Source organism: Pyxicephalus adspersus, chromosome 2 (genome assembly GCF_032062135.1).
Source record: "Pyxicephalus adspersus chromosome 2, UCB_Pads_2.0, whole genome shotgun sequence".
Lineage (NCBI taxonomy): Eukaryota > Metazoa > Chordata > Amphibia > Anura > Pyxicephalidae > Pyxicephalus > Pyxicephalus adspersus.
The window spans coordinates 106,712,477-106,729,656 of record NC_092859.1 but is presented as its reverse complement, the minus strand read 5'-3'; the positions used below and the strand labels follow the sequence as shown (position 1 = coordinate 106,729,656).

Here is a 17,180-nt window from a genome sequence, read left to right as displayed (position 1 = left end):
CAATCCTGGCTTCCCCTGCGGGTGCCAGGATTGGTTGGATTCCTGTGTGCCTGTACAAGATATAGGAATTATATCATTCCGACTTGGAATGCAAAAGAGAAGGAAGAAGGTGACAGTGCCCATGACAGAACAGGGACAGGTGAGTATCCTCAGGGTTTAGTTCTGCTTTATTAGTAAGCCTAGACATTACTATTTTAACAATACTAATTTATATTCTGTTCATCTAGTAGTTGCTCAGTTGTTCTGCAAGACCTTTTTCCTAAATAGCTGATGATACTGTCAGCATCTTCCTCTTCTTGTCTATATCTTGGCCAGCCCCATAGTTTGAGACTGACAGTAGCTCCAATGATAGAAGAACCAAGTGTCATTAACAGTCTCTGGCTCCAGCTCGGAAAGATGAAGAAGAGATACTTCCCTAATTTCTCTTTATTTTTACGCAATTCCTTGATTTGTGAGCTTTGAGGAAGTTCTAGGGATGATTATTGTTCCCTGGGAGGCTAAGGGTTTGCAGATGCTTTAATGAAGTTGAGAAACACTGGTATAGACAGCAGTACTTTACAAGCTTGGAGAAAAGCCAATTTGGAACAATGCAGATGGTTCTTTAAACATAGATTATTTATTGAAGACTTCAACAAAAAGTCATGAACAAAACAGAAGCAGAAGAATGGTGTATAGATCATCTACCTTTAATGTTAATTCTCTGCTTTCTGTAATGTCTGTGCGGGGAGTCTAAGGCATAACACAGAAGTCGGTGATCCTCATGTAACAGTGATCTCAGCCCTGAACACAGAGCAGCTCTGATGGGGATTTAAAGAGAGGGATGCAGAGGCCAAAGAAATGAATTTCAGCGTCTAGGAGATTAATTTATTCAGGCCAGAACATTAAGGCAGCTACTTGAAAGATGTGGAGCTAGCTAATCCTGCATTAGTCGGTGTTCATTTTAATTTCAATTAAATTGGGTTTAACTGTTTAAGATATATTAAGAATATTAAACTTTTCTTTAACAGCCTGTATCAAATAGACAAAAATATTCTGAATAGAATTACTGGAACAAGACAGTTATTGAATGCTATATAGCAATAGCAATAATTCAATGATGAAACATTGTAGATTAATCGGAAATCAAGGCAAACTGCTGCATACACCACTGAAATATACATACGTTAGCTGTTTTACTTTTAGAGGATTTGTATTAGTGACCACCTAGGTCTGAGATTTACATAGCCCTGCCAAACAGCCTCATGACCTGACTTTTTTTTTACTAGGTAATCCCAAACTCATGGCTGACTACCTGTCTCCAGTAATTGGATAGTGAAGAAGCAGCAACAGATTTATGTGCCCCTATTTAATGTACAGCGCTGCGTAGTATGTTGGCGCTATATAAATCCTGTTTAATATTAATAATAATAATAATAATAATGTGGCCATCTCCCTGACCTCCTTTCAACATGTTACTTTATTATTATTATTATTATTAATAATAATAATACTATTATTATTATATTTGATACATATCACAAATTACATTCTTTTTTATTGAGCATCCTTTGGCCGGATTGCTTAAATTATTCAACCAAATAAAAGCTACTGTATGAAAAATAAAACCCTTGTTTGAACTTGTTTTGAACTATATTTTCACAGAAGCTTAAGGACAACTCAACCCATTAACCAAAATCCAAATGTGTCTATATTATTGGACATATGGTATAATTTTTCTGTGCAGCCCAACTGTTTCTGACAAAAGAATTCAGTTTTTAGTTCATGTATGGTAACACAAGTGTAGACAAGCCGTCCAAACATTGAGATCTTACAGAAAAGCAGATGGACCAGATAGATTTTTTTCCCAACGCAACACTGACTTAAATATTTCAAAGTATGCCATTACATTTTAGCTCTCATCTGGTAGAAAGGGTCATTTGTTTCTAAATGAATGATCATATGTTTTTCATTGCAGTGAGTGTAGTGAAGCATCCAACAGTCCACTTATCAGTGTGGTCATCTGGAAAATGAATAAATCCAAACTGTCTATCAAACTGCCTAAATTACAAATGATTAAAATAATTCCCTAATAATTTACAACCAATTAATTTCTTGACCGTGTCGCTTATCCCAGCCTTGTGGAAATAAGTTGTTTTTTTTAGTTATTTTCTTCTTTCTGGAAGGGAGATACAACAAAGTTACATTCCCTTACCAGCTAGCGTGCATAGCATACACACAGGAAAAATAACTTTTACTTAATTGATTATAGTTAGGGCCACCAAAATCATTTTAGACATTTAAATAAGGTTCATCCGGTTTGCACCCCACAAGGAAGCACAATATTTTTAGTTTATGTCTGTAAAGAAAACCCTTTGGTATACACTTTTTAAGCTAAAGTTGAAATATGCTTTAATGTTTCCATGCTCTCTTGTAAGTACATGGAAATACGTTTGAGGTTTTGCCTTTTTATGTGCATATATATGATTGATGCTGAAAGCTAATAGTCATCGGCAGACATAAAGGCAGTTTAGCTAATGGATGACTAAGCTTTCTGTTCAGATTATTGCTATTGCCCATGAATTCTTGCCTTCTGTTGAAGCTACTACTGGAATTACAGATGTCAAAATACAAAATTATAGAATATAAAAATGTGTCATTTACAATGTGGGATTTGTTGTTACATGAAATGTCTCTTTAATTTTTGAAAACACGATTGCTGTTAGCAATTATATTACTTCTTAGGAATGTTGTTTTAAAATGCTTTCATAAAGGAAGAGCTTTTGGCTGTAATGCAAAAAGTTATTCTTACCTTTTAGAACCAAATGTTAGGAATAATAGCCATTGGTCGGCAAACATTTGACAGAAGACTGGCTACAGGTATCTGAGATATTATTATACTAGTGAAATTTTTTTTCAGAAAGTGCCTACAAGTTGACTTGAAGTTCCCGGACAAAAATTCTTCATTAGCCAAGTGTAATTATATTATGAATTCTGCATGTCTAGGTGGCTTAAGTATTTGACATCTTCAACTTTACGTCCAACAAATAATCCTGCAGATATTAACCTGAATGAAAGGTGTAGTCAGAAATAGCTTTCATCAGCATGTGCCCTTCAGATCTCATGTAATATCTGTGCTCTATCTGATATAGACATTTTTCAGATTGTAGCTTTATTACTAGTTCCATGCAGAATAATAGCTTTCATTCTACAACTTGTAAATATTACATCTATTACAAAATGCATCAGTAAGACTGCACCCAGTTTCTTGACATACTCCATGCACGATAGATTGAAAATCCTAATTATAAATTATATTCTATGTTTCAAAACACTTGACTTTGAATGATTTATCAAACCAAGTCAAACCCCTCTCTTTGCTTCTTAGACAGAAAAATCCTGGGAATTTGCAGAATCCACCTGAAATTATATGGTAAGGTAAAGGCTTTCTCATGTTTACCTGCAACACCATGGAACTTATCCCCTGCTTGTTTTTGAGGCTCCGTCACTGGATCATAAAATGCTTATGACACACCTATTGAAGTATTACAGAAAAGTACCCCTGCAAAAGAAACAAATATTATTTACCTGACTTACTGTCCACACCACTAGATATCCCAAGATTTTCAGCATTTGACACATTTCCATATGACAGGTGCCTGGTACCCACTCTTTATCTCCTGTAGTGACAGTGCATAAGATAAATTAACCAAATAATATAAAAAATGAAAATAGCTTTGAATGCCCAAATCCTTATTGATACAACCAGTGCACGTTCACTGGAAATGTAAGTTGATGGGAGTTTTTCTCCATCTGCTTTGTGATTCTTTAATTTTGTGCACATAAAACAAAATCCATTCTAACTAATTTGAAGCATTCCATATATTTCTGTATCTTGGAAATGGAAAGATGACTTAGTAATAGGAAAAAATAACCTTCAATAAAAAGTGTCTGTTTTCCTCATTACTTTCCAGACTGTTCTTTATTACACTTGTGTTGTCTCAGGACCAGCCAGAGTGCAGTTTTATTTAAACTCTGCAGGAACTTTCCTGACTTTCTTTGGTATGAAGAATAAATAAAGCCACGTATCAGTAGGTCTAGCATTTCATGGATGATACTGATGAATTGCAAAGCCTTTTCTGTCCATTCATTAAACATTTAAGGGTTTTAGATATTGCCCATTTGAACTTTGGGTTATTTAGTTATACAAACGTACTTACAGATTTAAACAAAAGACTAATAACTTTATTTCAGTTCACTGCTACTGGTTTTAATTTAGGAAACCTAAAGGAACTTTATAAAAGACAAAAAAGGTATTTACGGGTTATTGAAAAATAATAAACAAAAGGACATAGAAGTTATCTTATCTCCTTTGTCTGATGTCAATTTAGAAAAGGATCCGATCTAGCCACACACAATATTAGGTGCCCATGTCAGGCAGTCACATGGACATAAGGACTAATCAGGAAAGGAAAGACTGGAAGGGCTGGAAAAGGTGAGTTTTTTTTGTTTTTACACATTTTTTTTTCATACATTCTTGTGTTAAGAAATGGGAGGGTGATGTATGAGGTGGGAGGTTAACAGTAGAATGGATATATGGTTTATTTTCCATTAATGTCTTTAAAGAGTAACTAGCAATTGGTTGTTCATGAACAAGCAGCTGTTTAACTTAAAATTCTACAGTATGCATACACTTTCAGCTAGTCATCTTGCAATTTTGCTTGTCTTTGTGTACACCAGGGATTGCCAGCACCACTCTTATCTCAAGTTAACAGCAGCCAAGATATGGAACCTAGCCAAGCTCTTCATTTAAAGATCAGTCTGCCAAAGATGTCTTCTGAGATCTTTGTATCTTATACATATTTGCTCATAGCTAGATCAAAAATTTACAAAACACTGTACAACACTGGCCAAAGAGGTCTTCACATGTCATTATATGAGCTTGACTGTGTCCAGGAGTAAGGTTCACCTTTTACTGCCAATGAAGCTAAAAAAAAAGACCCATCACTGGACCAGCAAACTGCAGGAATTAAGTAAAAGAAAACATGCAGCAAAAGGTATAGCGTGTACATGTTGTTGGGAATGTGAATAAACAATATTATAATATGTCTAAAACTGTCACTTTTGCTTGGCATCATGGTCTGCATAAAAAATGTAGAAAAGAATATTAGGCATGTAGGATAAAATAGAATTTATTGAATAATATAATTACATATATAAAACACATACAGTTAGCAGCATGCAATTTTTTATCATGTTAGTGGTCCTTTAAGCACGTTTGTCTTCTAGTATAACAGTAGGTTTAGCAGAAACAGGCACAGCTGTGTCAGCAATTGCTTTCATGTATGCACCTGTCACAATTTACTTCCCCCCAGAAATAAAGGGATTATTTCAGTATAAAGTCCAAAAAAGTGTACATTATACTAAGTGTGTGGTACACTTTGGACAAATGTCTCACTTTACATTTTATGGTATGAACAAATGTCACTATTGTACACATAATGTACATAACTGTAAGCTTTCTAGAATAAACTGACGTCTTTTAAAAAAATGATGTAAAAAGCAGGCGAAGGTTCAGCTGTTTAATGTAAGCTATAAATGTGGTCTGCTTTATTTTACTATTTATAATGTAAAGATTTATGTATTTAGAGTTTTTTCCTCATTTATTCTCATTGTTTACACTTCTTATGTAACTAATATTTTCTTCTTGATCAGTTATTCTCATGTGGTACTTTTATCTGTCCTATGTGTCAACCATCTGAGCGCCATAATATATACACAGAGCAACAGAAACTTGGCACTTCCCATCATCTGAGTATCTACAACAGACTCCGGGAGTCTAGGATATCTCCATCCAACATATTTTGTAAACCACGAGCACTTAGGAGTGGACTGACAGTATTATACCCCATGTATTGCCATATACTTTGAAACTCTAGTACAAGGAAAAAAGAATATTTTAGCTGCATTGTTTTATATGATAATCTGTTTTGAAATGCAGTAAAAGGGTTTCTAGGCAGCGTAAAGAGATATCTTACCTGTGATTCATGGCTGTTCCAATGTCCTATAATTGTGTGTGTATACTCTGAATAATACTAGCTTTGTTCTCAGTGGCACATCCTAACATCCAACAAGTACATTTATTTTCTTTTTTACTTTTACTGCCTGCATGCAATTTACAAAGCAAATAGAATGTTATTATGTACTCTAGAAGACCTAAATTCATGTTTTAGGCAGACACTTTATTTTCCCATAAAACATACAAATACTGACTTTGTGAAAAGTCATCTAAGTCACTTTCTCACTTCCCCCTAGCCATTGAAATATGTAAAGTGAAGTGGTATGTGGCTATTTTTATTTTTATTTTTTATTTTTACTGGTTACACATTGGGGAGTTATAAGCTGCCTAGTTCATACTGTAAAGCATTTTATCTAAAAATTAACAGGACAGTTTGATTTTTTTTGCAGTCAGTAGATAACAAAATTACAAATGAAAATTAGCACTACATTTACTCTTTATGTTGAGTAAAATGTAATGGGTTGAAATACATTATTGTGGACTGAATTGTGAATGCTAGCGCTACTTTAATAAAAAAAAAAAAAAAAAAAAAAAAAAAGGAAAAAGATTGCTATGGGTGCAGCCTATGCTTTCTGTGTTACTAAATATGCAGTGTGTGCTGTTTGAAAATCAATCTTTCAATAATGGAAGTGTATTGCATATAAAAAGCATACTACTGTACTATTAAACCTAGAAAAATAGGTCTTGAATTCTTATAAAAATACAAAGAAACAGCAAGTAGCAATGTTGTCAAAACTGGTGACAACCGATGAAGGCTTTTGACTGAAATTGGATATAGGAAGAGTGTTAATCCAATCAAAATGTTTTTTTAGAGTTCCTGTTGCTGCCAAATATTTTGTTCTGACTTTAGAAAGCACATGCCAAGAAAGTAGTCTGATAATATTTCAGCTATTTCTGGTTTGTGCCACAAGTATATGATGGTTCGTACAATGCTTATTCAATATCATAACTACTGAAATACAAGATTTCAACCAGTACAAATTCTTGGAATGTAATACCACATTTGTTCTGCATTTCCTTTTTAAGCTATAGGAATATTTAGGTCTACAGTAAATCCAGTGGGTTGGCTTGTCCACACGATTCTGTGCATAGGCCAGTGGTAAATCACTCAAAACTTTTGGTTACTAAACACCAAAAATTATTGATTGCGTGGTTGGTGTTCTGATCATCTGCTTTTAATACCATTTGAATCATGAAAGGTTATTTGCAATGAGTTCAGCAATGACAGTTTACTCATTCTCTCAGGGGTAGATCGGCTCTAGATAAGGACTAAAGAGAAGCCCCTAGCATATTTTTCAGTAATGGAATATACATTGTTGCACCTAGCACATTATAAAGGTTTAAATGTATGGCATACAGGGTGGATTTATTGTCCCAGAAGGACCATTTCTGTCCCAATGATTGTGGTCAACAGCATATTAAGAGGGGCTCAGTTGGAGATGGTGGCGCATGGCAATGATAAGAGCACTTCCCTGTTGTAAAGACAACTCTTCACTTGATAGTCTTGTGTAGTTCTCAGCCAGAGTTCCTCCAGAGGTTGCTATGGGTTCCTTAAACAATGGTCAACTTGTACCTCTCAGGTCAGTTTAGGTGACATCAGTGATACTTTTTGGCTAACTGTAAGGGTAACATTCATCTCACTGGCCAGCAATGTATGAGACATGCTTCCTGCTGACCTCTACATTAATGTACTGTGAGCTGTGGCTATGGTAATTACAGTAGGGGTTTCATGAGACCTGAAAGGTATTTCAAGGGATTCCCCCTTGTTAAAAATGTCAAGAAACTGATCTAGTGATATGGCCAGGGCAGGAAATTTAATCAGAACAGACAATAATAAAACCTGATGGCAATGGTTTACTTTGGTGAGCTTTGGGGCAAAATAAAGTTTAATCTATAGACCTATCAATAATATGAATAGGCCAGGAGGAATTTATTTTTATGTATAGCACTCACATGAATGTTTGAAACACCTCTGAGAGCATTAGGAATAATTTGAGAGGTATATTTAACCTACAGTTGACCTTCTTTTGTCCTGCATCCAGCATGTTTTGCAATTCTAAGGACTTGTATAGGAATCCAAGACCTGCTTGAAGCGAACAAAAGCCTGTTGACATGGACTGTTATGTTGTTTCTATTGTCTTTATGAAGAATGCAGAAAATGTTCCGCTTGAATATACTGTATTTTGAAATTTAGAAGGATTAATAATTTTAGACCTTTCACTCACATGCACGGTTTTGATTAGTGGTTTTGTTTATGCCATGAGTGTATGATTTTATAAAATCAGAGCCATTTGCTGGAAATCAGAAAGCAGTCACAAAGCTGGCGTAAGGACAATGTCCTGGGGAAATCCACAAGGAAGATTTGTTTTTAATAAACGTACATGGAAATTGGAAGATGAGCAAAAATGCAGTGTCCTAGTCCTAGAGGATATGCTGTAGAAATTGTATGACTAAAACATTTTTGTTTTCCTGACAAACTGAAGTTAAAGAGTTCTTTGAAAGTATCTCTAAAACATCTAATTCTTATGGGAATGTAAATTACTCTGATGACACAGACTGTTCAACTACAGTTGAAAACAGCAGCAGCTGGGAGGGATTGTTATGGAATTTTCAGTATTAACTTTGTTTTACTTCAAAAGATCCCACCTAAGAACTGAAATTCTATGCTATTCAGTAACCTGTAATTGTATTTCTGAGCTGCATGAGATACTGGAGGGTATCGCCGCTCTTATAACAAACGGATGTCTGGGGAATAATGTGCTTTAATTGCATCCTGTTTTATTTCCACGAACAACTTCACGCTGGAGAAAAGAAAAAACATACAAATCTGAAATGGTGGACATTATCCTATTCTTAACAAACCACTTCACAAGTCTTGAAAACACAATGTTCTGGGTCAGCTCTTTGATGCTGCATGTTGTTTGTATGCGGTGTAGTTTATAAAGGACACAATAAACTCAACATAGTTTTGGCTCATTTTTATTGATTATTTATAACAGCTTTATAATAGGGTAAGTACTAAGAACACAGCAGTTAAATAAACAAATAAATTAAAATACAGATGTGTAAGCATAGTAATTCAGTTGTGTAATTCTAGCCAATAGTGCTAAAGTTCTAGGGTTCACAAAAGGTATAATCTTAAGAATTACAGGTAGTCCCCGGGTTACATATGAAATAGGGACTGTAGGTTTGTTCTTAAGTTGAATTTGTATGTAAGTTGGAACAAGTTTATTGTTTTAATAAATGCAATTAGGACAGATGTTTTTCTCAACATAATGTTAGGCAGCGTGGTGTAAGTTACTGTATGTTATGTTTTAATGTTTCCTACGTGAGAAAATGTCTTTACTTTGGGAATAAGCAGAGAAGGAAATTCCACCAGAGGGAATGACTGAAAAGTTTCCGATCCTTGCCCATACTTCTAACAAAAGTACTTTATTTATTATCTATCTGTAATTAAATAGATTTCTGTCTGCTTATTTTTACCTTGGTCACCATTTACTGGGTTACTGAGTAAGGAAGTTAGAAAAGTTCTGCCCAAAAGGTACATAGACAGCAATTTAAATCTGGAAATATGTTCCAAGCATTTTATGTTCTTTCAACAAAGGAAGAAGTGTTTTCACCACTATAAAACAATGAGCTGTATTATTTATGGTCAGTAATGGGCTTCCCATATCCATTTCATGGAAAGATCAAAGGTCTGTTGATTTTTGTGATGGTGGCACATAGAGAATCTTTTCCTATGTATTCTTGCACAACACAGAGTATGTCAATGTTAGAACAGATATACAGTTACCTGAAACAATCACATTTCCGGCATTAACTTTGAATACTTGGCTGTGATTTGCTACATTTTGCATTTTTCTTCCTTCTTTTTTTTATGGGAATTTTTTTTTCAGTATAGGTACAAAAAAAGTGGTTCTTTTTTTTTAGACAACTAAAAGTCTAATAATGATGTGTATAGGGTAGTAGCCCATTCTAATCAGTCAGATTGCATCTGCTTTATGATACCCAGTTACAGCATAGATGTATTTTACAGTTTAAATTGTATGAAGGATAATAGGGGCACACTTATGTTTTTTTCTCTTTTTTTCATGTATTTATTTAGCAAAAAGTACCAGGATATTTCTGTCTTTACCTAGATAGCTTAAACTATTATCTATTTTTATAAAACTGTGCACAGGATGTTTTAATGGTTTCCCATTTTCCCAGGACATGGTCAGATTGCTATCAGATACAGCAGTCATGTTTTATTGTGGTGTGAATGGAGACATCATGTTAAGTATTACATATGCTTGTAATTTAGTAGAAGTGGGAAATTTAAAGTTGACCCTCAGTTTAGATATCTAAACATATCTATGAATACAGTCCTTCAAATAATTCATTAAACTTGTGTAAATGTCAAAATTTGTCTTGGTATTAATCCCCTATACATAAGCAGTGCAAATGGGATGGGCAGAGGGGGGACTTATAAATGTGCTCATTTGTTAAGCTGTATGCAGGTAAGAGGTGTCTTTGGGAGACTTGTCAACCTGTCTGGTTGTCTCTGATTACTAAATTAACATACAATTGTTGTAAGAACCATTGCCACCCTAATTCCCCTGCTGCCATTCGGTATTGTGTCCGGTATTTTGAACTCCCAACCCCAGAGAATAAACTCAATGAGAAAAATTTAAATTTTATAACTCAGTCTGATAAAGAATTTTTGGTTGACTTGATTTTAACTATGATTACATAAAAGGTTTGGCTTTTTACCTTGTAAGCTGTTATGGACTATTTACCTAATTCACTATGACCAAGTTCAATGTAGTGCTCTAAATCTGCTGATGTACATGTTGTCTAATGCACATAGATGTATTTGTCCAGCAGCAAATTGTTGAAAAGAATGAATAAGACACAGGTTAATGTCCGGAAGACTGACTGGTGTGGGAACGGTGTATGATGGTATCAGCCATGTCAAAACTAATATAGTTACTAGTGCAAAGCGGGCTATGCTGTTGTCTTTCCATGCAGTTGTTTCCTAATATTTTTACAGTAATTTGGAATAGTCAAATCAGGTTTGACAGTTTTTTTCCCACGCTTTTCTCCCTGGATATTATAGTACATCAAGTGTCTAGAATCTTTATGTGTTTTGCTTTTAATGTTTGTTGGGGCTGTTATATTTCCCAAGTTTATTTTTGTATATTAAAGTTTTTTATTTAGATATAGTAGAAAATAATTAGGACCCCTTTGAATTTCTTTTTTTTTGTTTACTAATATACCATATTGGGAAGATTTCCCTTTACTTCCTGTCCTGGAGACACAACAGGAGATAAGAAGATTTCACATCTTAGAGCATTTTTTTAGGATCAAGTGCCTCCATTGACACTGGTCTCCAGGATAAATAGAGGAGCAAATCTCCCCAGATAGCAATAAACTTGTCAGAGTCTTAGCCTTCCCAATCTGTCTTTACATATATTTTAGGTTTCAGACTTAACATATTTTTACAAAACTGAGTAATCTGCATTTATTTCAAGTATTTAGCTAATATAAAGTCTTTATTAAATCATCCCTCTTCTCCATGGGCAGGTGAATGCGGGAAACAGGTGAGATATGCTCCTGGACAGGTGACTGTACATACCATGGAACTAGTTACAGCATCTCAAGGGGGAAATCTTTTTTTTTCATGCAGAACTTTTTTAGACCATAAGCCAGTATCAGATATTTTACTGCAGATCTTTCCTGTGAACCACAACTCCCAACTCTCAGCTCATAATATATAATTGCAATCACAGTGCCCAGCAGAGGAATTCTTCTACCAGGGACCCAGCTCTGCGTGTTAGTCAAGAAAACATCTTCTGGAGGCTGCTTTGATTGCAGGAATGTGTAGGAAGCAAGGAGCAAATTGCTGGAAAGGCTGGCAGTGCTGTTGCTGGCTATGTGTCTTGCTCTGTAAGGAGTCTGGGAAGAATAGTATTACTGAATCTTGCGTTGTGTATTATGTAGACATTGGAAGCAGTTGCATTAAAATAAAGTTTTTATATAAAATGTAACTAAATTAAACACAATTTTTATTATCTGTCTGGATTTCAACTTTGTATCTTGCTTTGTCAAAGTTGTAGTGTTTACTGGATAGCATTCTGTCACGGACTGCTGCGTCTGTTTTACCTGGAATTAGCACTATTTATTTACTAGCCTGTAATTTTTACAGGAATTATATATAACCTTGGAAAAGTACAAATTTGTTGCAGCATTAAGAGCCTTTTCCTTAGAATTCTTCACATAGAAAGTGACTTTTATGAGCAAAGAGCAAATAAACTATTAGTCTGTTTTTTTGTCTTTGCTCTTTTACAGCCTTGTTTCAAGGCTCCTTTGGTGTCTATGAATCTGAATTTCCATCCACATATGTTCGAATGGAAATTCTGCTGTACATTATGGAGATATAAGATGTACATTCAACGTGTAATACAGTTTGCTTAATGTCAATGTCTTGTAGTGAATCATTTTTCTTCTGACCTATTTGACATTTATTATTATAGTTAGATTATGCTATGTACTTTTATTTATACTGGCTAGCCACCATATACACCATATCTACTTTCTGTGACCAAATATTGAAAATTTTCTTCTTGCAGACAACCAGCTCTCAAGCAAGAGGTGCCAGATACGTCGCCATGAAAAAGAAGTGTCACAAATGTTCCAGCAGATGGCTTAGACCACAGTATTTCCCCACCATGCTATCAATGGTTGTGCTAATGTTTCTGCCAGCAACTGACAGCTTGAAACAGAATATTCCTCGGCTCAAGCTTTCCTACAAAGGTAACAGTCTTCTGCAGTGACGTGATATTTTTCATATGCTTATATGGAATGTTTTAAGTCTTTATTTACTGTAGCATCAGAGGTTCTCACACTTGTACAGACATGTGCTGACATTTAATAACCTCCTAGGAGTCCTTCTACAAAATATTCATTTACTTGGATTTATTATTGTTAATAATGTGAGCATTTGGAACTATACTTTCCTAATAATAACGTAATACATCTGCCCAGTATAATATGTTACTTTTTCATGGTTTAAATTCAATAATACACAAGGTAGCCAAACCATAACTAACAATCCAATAGCTTGAATATGCTATGGAAATGGTAAAGTTTACAAAGTTACTTGGGTCTATGACGCCCAGACATTGGGTTTCATTTATTAAAGCTCTCCAAGCGTGGAGAGCATACACTTTTATCGGTGAACCTGGGTGATCCAGCAAATCTAGAATGGATCTGGTCCACGATTGAAAACATTTGTTAACAAATAGCTAATGACTTTTAAGAAATCCATTCTAGGTTTGCTGGGTCACCCAGGTTCCCTGATGAAAGTGTACTTTCTCTAGACTTGGAGAGCTTTAATAAATCAGGCGCACTACCAACACAATTATCAGTCGCGATTTCTTCCTCCTTCTACTATCTATAAATTCAAAGAAACATATATTCATAATAGCAGAGTCTGTCTATCAGTAATATTTGCTGCCCTTTGTCCACCAGAGTCAGTTAGATACCTGTTATTTACAGGTATGGGAGATGTGTGGCTCCCTCTATCCCCCAGTGGGCCAGAACCAGGCACTTCAGCAGCCAGTTACCAGGCCCAGGTGTTTAGTTGTTGGATGGAGGAAGATCCTCCACCCAATCCCCCATATTTCAATGAAACAGCTTTTAGCACTCATATAGCCATTCACAACGTCCAAGTGCATTGTCAGGTGCTGGGAGAATCCTCAGCCTTGCATAGGTTTAAATCCTTCAGTAAGCAGCATTCAGCACCTAAGAAGCCAACCTGGAATCTATGTCAGATAATGTAAAGTTCCTCAGCCTTGTGCAAGCACCAATCTAGGCCAACCCCAAACATTTTTTTTAACATCTAACAAGTGAGTGCAAAAAAGTAAATATCACCATTGAAGCCAAGTTTCTGCTTGAATGGCAAAGTACAGATTGACTTAAAAGAAGCAACATGAATTTATACTTAAAAAGACAATTAAGGTGGCATGAACAGAACCTTTCAGTACAGAAATAGGCAAGCTGCCATTGATGACTTGTTTTGCTCCAAGGCTGTGATCTTTATATTTGCTTTGCAGCTTAGTAAATCACTGACCTGGAACACACATGCAAGTATCAGGTGTTGAATAAAAATCCTAAACCTAACTATGAGCTACTACTTCATTGGAAATGAACTATATCTGCCAAGTTGGAATATTTACCAAGTAATGAGTGACATATTTATCTGTTACTACCCATGATGTAAAGTGTTTTGTGTATTGTATAGAGGACCACAATAACCTTGAAAGATGCTGGTACTCACAAATCATTAGCACCTCAAGAAACTGGTTTGTTGCTGTATATTAATTCATTGATTGCTGTCATTTGAAGCCATTAAACTGATATTGTAATGTGTGTTCTGAAAAACCCAGTAAGATGAGCTACTATATAAACGATGCAAGTTTAAAATAACTTGCCTTAGTGTAAAATGAAATGTGACAATACTTAGCAACATCAGGCATTAAGCTGAATATGTTTCTCATCATCAGGGTGTACCAGAACCTTTAATATTCTTGGTACCTTTGTGGATAAAAAATGGTGCGGTGAGCATGCCCCCCAATCCCTAAAAGGTCCCCTGGAATTTTGGTTTGTCAAAAAAAGTAGGGGGTAAAAAGAATGTAGTCTGCTGGCCTTTTGGCAAAAACCAGACCCCTGCCTGTCCCCAGTGGTGGCATGGGCCATTGTTGGTGGAGAGAACCTTACCTCTGCAACAAAACCCCTTTATTGTGGTGATCTGTGGGGGTTTTATTGGAATTTGGAACCCCTTTTTAATTATAATGAGAGATTTGTATTTGACAGTTGAGGGTGGTTGATAAACATCATAAAAACAGGACCGTGTATGCCAGGGCAAAAAAAAAAAAATGCACAATTTATCTCTGCAATACCTGCACATGTCCCCAAACATCTATCCTTCAAAAACCCTGCAGCTACAGATAAATACCATTGATGTGCCAGAAATACACTCATCCTATGATTTCCGTTTAGGGACTGTAAACACATGTTTTTTTTCTGGACTGAATTAGCAAGGTCCAGTATGAACCCTGCTCATCTGACTTTTGTTAAGCTACTCATACCTTCTCACTTTCTTCATCCTCATAACAAAGTAATTTGTCAGTGGTCCGTGATAACAACTGGAAAGAGTTCTAGAAAATACAAGACGTGTGCACAAGACAGCTCTAAATTTCTGACGCCATTAATATAACAATTTAACACCAATATAACAAAATGTTTATTATTAAGAGTAATATACACTTTAATGAATAAACTCTGTTGTTTAATTAATAACCCTTTCCAATGTCCAGAAATCCTTTTATAACTTGCATACCTGTGAATTGTGTTCTACAGAGATGTAAGGTTAGCTTATATGTGATCTGTTCAATTCCTTTTTTGATTTTCTACCATGTTAACAATTTTCTTTTCAATGAAACCAATTGTTCTCCTCAAGAGATGCTCAAAGTTCATAGCAGTTTAATTTAGCTTACATATTAGAAAAGATTTGAGGAATGTAATTTTTTTTATTAAAAACCAAAATATAACAGTGTTTGAAGTATAGAACAGGGATCAAATGAATTTCCAACATTTTATTTACAGACTTGTTCTTATTGTTTCCCTTATTATATATTTAATACAATGAGCTGTTTTCAACATTCTTTGAGCGCATGCCAAACTTTTATAGCATTCTGCAGAAATGTGTAGGTGAGTAACTTCAGAAAAAGTTACACCCTAAGATCTGTGAAGTGATTGTTTAGCATTATAAGCAGTGAGTCACGGTGCAAAAATGAAATAAAAACAGCCTAGTGAGAAGCTGACACTCTGCTATGACTTCTGTTTTTTTGTATTTCACAGTTCAGCAAAACACTTTAGGAAAGTGTATATATGTATATTTGTGTGTGTTATGTAAAGCTAGGGCTACTATAAGGACTGAATAGAGGATCATAGAGGGCATCTGACACAGACTTTATAAGATCAGGGGGCAAATTTTAACTGTGTTTAGCACTGCACATAACGAGAACAACACATACCAGGTACTGCTACTGCTCCTTCCAGGAATTTCCTTATAATTAAGCATGGCAGCCTGAAATGTGTTGAGGCTTTTGTATGCTGTTAGTGCCTTTACAATAAAGTCTCATCTAATTCACGCATTCCAGCTCTTTATGCTTTTTTTTGTTTTGCTCCGATTGCATTATATTGGGAACGAAGCATCATTTATCTTTCATATGTTTAGTATCTTCTATATGAGAATTTTGTACCCTGAAATACTAATAAAAAGGATGAATAGAACAGGTAACTGTTTTAATGAATTGCAGCAAGGAGACTTAGCTTGAATTGAACAGGAAATATCCCTGGAAAGGACTTACGTACGTGGCCACCTTTTGAAAAAATTCAGCTTTCCTAAAATGCACAGCAGTACCACTGACACCAGTATGGGCACTTTCTAATTCCATTAAAAATAGCAAATAAAGTGCAAAACAACATGGCATACTTAACCCATTACACTACTCTTCTCTCAATGGCCTTTCCATGGATGTCTCCTGGAGTTTTGGGTCACAGAATTTATACAGGATTTTAATAATTCCCATGAATGTCCTCCTTTAATGAATTTTCCATTCTAATGAAAATGATCACAAATTTTTATCTCTATTTTCATTTTAGTGCTGCTATATCTTATAAGGCCCTTTTTTTTAGTTATTTCTTGTCTACTTGCATGCACTCTAACAGTAGCTGCATGACATTTTTAAGGATGGGTCTTCTATTCATGACTTTAGTCAATTTTTACTATGTGTTAAAATCATTATTTTTATCAGAGCCCATGGGACAGGGTGTCAATTCAGGAGTACAGTTAGTAGACAGAGTCCTAAATAAGGACCTTTATGTTAGGTTCACAAGGTATTTATTTAATGAAAGCTGCATATTTAAAAATCATAAAACATGGCATTTGAAATCACATTATCATAATCCAGTTTATATTAGTTTTAGTGGCTGGCTTGACATATACTTTAATGGTTTTCATTGGTCCCCTCCCACCAGCTGAAATTATTCATCTATAATGAATTTTGCAGTTTATCCC

The 17,180-nt window shown here is 35.2% G+C and overlaps 1 protein-coding gene across 1 annotated transcript in view; it reads left to right on the top strand.

Moving 5' to 3' along the window:
* Nucleotides 1-4,886: 4,886 nt before the first annotated feature.
* Nucleotides 4,887-17,180, top strand: part of SEMA3D (semaphorin 3D) — a gene marked incomplete in the record, with an annotated part of 86,774 nt that continues 74,480 nt past the window's right edge. The window contains 2 exon segments of the mRNA XM_072401745.1: nt 4,887-5,033; nt 12,667-12,850. Coding sequence (XP_072257846.1) covers nt 5,022-5,033; nt 12,667-12,850 — 196 coding nt within the window.